At 42.4% G+C, this 3,340-nt stretch overlaps 2 protein-coding genes across 2 annotated transcripts; both read right to left on the bottom strand.

Moving 5' to 3' along the window:
- Positions 1-681: 681 nt before the first annotated feature.
- LOC149209887 (homoserine kinase-like) lies at positions 682-1,924 on the bottom strand. Its single transcript, XM_089396543.1, has one exon. The coding sequence runs from the start codon at positions 1,907-1,909 to the stop codon at positions 767-769; it is 1,143 nt and encodes a 380-aa protein (XP_089252669.1). The 5' UTR covers positions 1,910-1,924; the 3' UTR covers positions 682-766.
- On the bottom strand, positions 1,787-3,057 carry LOC149209886 (uncharacterized). Its single transcript, XM_089396544.1, has 2 exons — positions 2,920-3,057; positions 1,787-2,542 (listed from the first exon to the last, which is right to left on the bottom strand). The coding sequence occupies exon 2, from the start codon at positions 2,400-2,402 to the stop codon at positions 1,965-1,967; it is 438 nt and encodes a 145-aa protein (XP_089252670.1). The 5' UTR covers positions 2,403-2,542; positions 2,920-3,057; the 3' UTR covers positions 1,787-1,964.
- Positions 3,058-3,340: the final 283 nt, after the last annotated feature.

Raw genomic sequence — 3,340 nt, 5'->3', positions numbered from 1 at the left:
CCTCTAGTACATTATATATGTATGCACTCCTGATTAACGAAGCGTGAAAATAATCTTTCGTACAACATCTTGGTTTGGCTTTATGTGCACAAAATTCCATGGCAACTTAAATGGACCTAAGCACCCCATCAAATAGGCTTGGATGGGCAAAATACTTCATAGAACGGCATGATGCTAAGTAACAATTCTCTGGAATCATACATGGCTCTATTAATGGTCAATTCTCTAACAAAAATGGCAATGTGCTTTTTGAGTTTATCTTCAACCATCATATAGTTAAAAGCATATAACTACGACGTAGGCATTTCCTTCATTCCTGGCAGGTACTTGGATGGCTGTCACAACATGTACATCCTGTGGATGACAGGCAATGCTAACATGTAAAAATTTGTAATAGTGGCATTGCTCCTAATGGTGATCACTGACACTTTTATTAAGCAACCATTTCTGCCCTAAGATATGCTCAGATCAACCTATGCCAAAAATGTCAAGATCAATGGCTTCTTCATGTGTAAGAATCGGAATAGAACAAATGATATTCTAATTCTATGTTTCTTATGACATTGAAGCCTTCAGCTATTTGTACCCCATAAGACTAGAGATAAGAATATGTTGGTTTAGAGTTCATTCTATGCAATATTCTTTCTGAGAAGAAATTATGGTTTCACAAACTCACCCATGGAAAAAAAATAGTTATTCTTAAATAATGTTCAATTGTTTTTAAAGGCAGAAGGAAGCATAAGACCGGTATTTCTATTGCACGCAGTCAAACAACTCGTGCTCCAATCCTATCGAGCTTCTGAACAGATGCAGTAGCTTCCAATTGTCCCTTCTTTTGGAACATATCCACCATAGCAACAGCAATAGCCTTCCCTTTCTCTGCAGTGTCTGTGATTGCTACAGCAGTTGGCCCAGCCCCGCTTATAGTGCACCCAAACGCACCTGTTTCAAGTGCAGCTGCCTTGACTGCCATCATTCCAGGAATGAGGGGCCCCCTCTTTGGTTCAACGATAGAATCTGATGATAGTGCGGCTCCAAGGAGACAAGGATCACCCTGAAGGATGGCTGCCACAAGAGCTGCTGCCTGGCTACAGTTTTGTATATGGTCTTTCATGGTGATATTTTTGGGCAGAACTGCTCTCATTTCTTTAGTTGGGGCTTCAAAGGCAGGCGTTACAAGTACAAAGAAGAGCTCTTTCTCACTGGGGAATGGAAGGGGAATAAGGTCCAGTGGACTATAGCTCCGCACAAGAACAAAACCACCCATCAGAGATGGGGCAACATTGTCAGCATGATACCCACTAACTGCAGCTTCCGATTCCAATCCAGCCAAAACAAGGTCTGATTTTGTTAATTTATTTCCAAACAAACCATTCACAGCCACTGCGGCAGCAGCTGCACTAGCTGCACTTGAGCCAAGACCACTTCCCAAAGGCAGACCTTTATGAAGACCCAGTGACAAGCCCACCGACCTAACTCCCAGCAATTCCATAGTTGCTTTGGCTGCAATCCCAGCACAATTCTTCATTGGATTGAGACTGAGTCGATTATTGTCCCCATCGATAAAAGAAATCACGATCTTACCAGGTTCCACATCCTCATTCACCTCTACAGTGACATGATCCCCCAGTCCCTCAACAGCACAACCCAGAAAGTCAAATCCGGGTCCAAGATTAGCTATTGTTGCAGGAGCAAACGCTTTAACGGACTGAAGAACAGGGGTCGCTTCAAACTGGATCACCTGTTTCAGACTCACTTGTGCATTGCACCGGACATTGAAGACATGGGGTAGGTGCCCACGTGAGAATTTGGTTCTAAATCTACCCAATCCAAAACAAGAATTAATTAGGCCCAAATCAGGTTCTAAATAAAAGCAATGGTTCTTTGTCTGTGCAAAAAGGCTTTCCATATGTGCCTTGATCAGTAACTCTGCCAAAACTTATGCAAAGGGAAAAATTGTGCACTCAAAATTCAGTTCCTTCCGTACTCTTGGGATATCCATCGTATTCAAGATGAACTGATAGTGTTGCGCAAATGGCTCGGAATTTTGTTCTCATGGCTCCCAAAATGTCCTGAACTGACTCATTTTCTGAATCCAAAAGTGGGTAACTATCTGCCAATTCCTCAAGTTGTTTTAGGTTCTTCTGTACCCTTGCAGAGAATACAGTCGGTTCAACTTCAATTGCAGCTTTCCATATATTGATACAGCCCCTGTAAAAACCCAATTCCTCCCCTGTCTCAAAACCAGTCTTCAAACCAACATCTCTTCCTTCTGCTTTACCCAACTCTACTCCGTCTTTGAACCCTTCATTGTACCCTTGCTGAATGTGTTGATCCTCAAGATTTACAGAGGATTCAAATATGTCTGCCAAATCTCCCGCTTGCCCAGATGAACCTAGCATGACCAAAATGCAAGCTTCAAAACCGATAGCCTACAGTCCTACTCCGACTGTGGCTATTTGAGGACCTAAAAATGCCTGTGAAGAAGAGAACCCACAAGTATAATGTGCCTGAAAAGGTGGTCTTACGTGTCCAGCAAACCCTGCCAATGTTTTGGGTTGTCAATCAGATCTGAATCAATCTTTCAAATTACTTAAAATTAAAGCAAAGAAAAAATAGCTATACGAAAACTCAGCCAAGGGACAATATATGCAGAAACAAAAGCAAAATGACAGAAAGATCGGGGCAGAAGTTTAAACGCATATGCCAAAGTTTCAGATTTCATTCCTAAAACCCTAACACTACTGCTAAATATTGATGAATTTGACCAAGTTAGAAAGATGCCCTTAAACCCAAAAGCCTCACAAGATCAAACTCAGCCTCCAAGAATGACAGAGAGGCTAGGAAAAATATTTATGTCTCCATCGGGTTTTACCAAAACAACCAGGTAAATGAATAAAATCAACAATAATTTCTTACGTTGGATATAAATCACATTAATCTGCAGCAAAACTTTGATTTAAAATGAACATTCGAGTGAACCGCCTTCTACAAGTCCGGGGCACTTGAATCCCAGGGCCTCCGTGCAGTTCGATTCGACGGGCGCGCTCTCAAATTGCAGTTAACAAGGTGCGAAGACGGAAACAGGGTGTAAGGCCCGCGTACGAGGAGCAGCTAACAACAAGGCCCGCGTCCAAGCAGGAGGAGGTGGAAGAGCACAGTTCTACAGGGCTGTTCGAAGCTCCTATTAGAGCTGTTGGAGGGCTTAGTTCATTCGATCATCTGTCCTTTTATTAAAAAGGGAAAAGCACCGAGCAACATATAGGTTTTCATGTGATACGAGAATTTGAATTTCAGGGGCCGCAGAGACTTGATTTGGTCGGTATATTAAATCGATCGG

The sequence above is a fragment of the Pinus tabuliformis genome, chromosome 1_2 (assembly GCF_031772625.1).
Source record: "Pinus tabuliformis cultivar Carrire ecotype Pingquan chromosome 1_2, CPIR1, whole genome shotgun sequence".
Classification (NCBI taxonomy): Eukaryota; Viridiplantae; Streptophyta; class Pinopsida; order Pinales; family Pinaceae; genus Pinus; species Pinus tabuliformis.
This window is presented reverse-complemented; position numbering and strand designations above follow the sequence as displayed.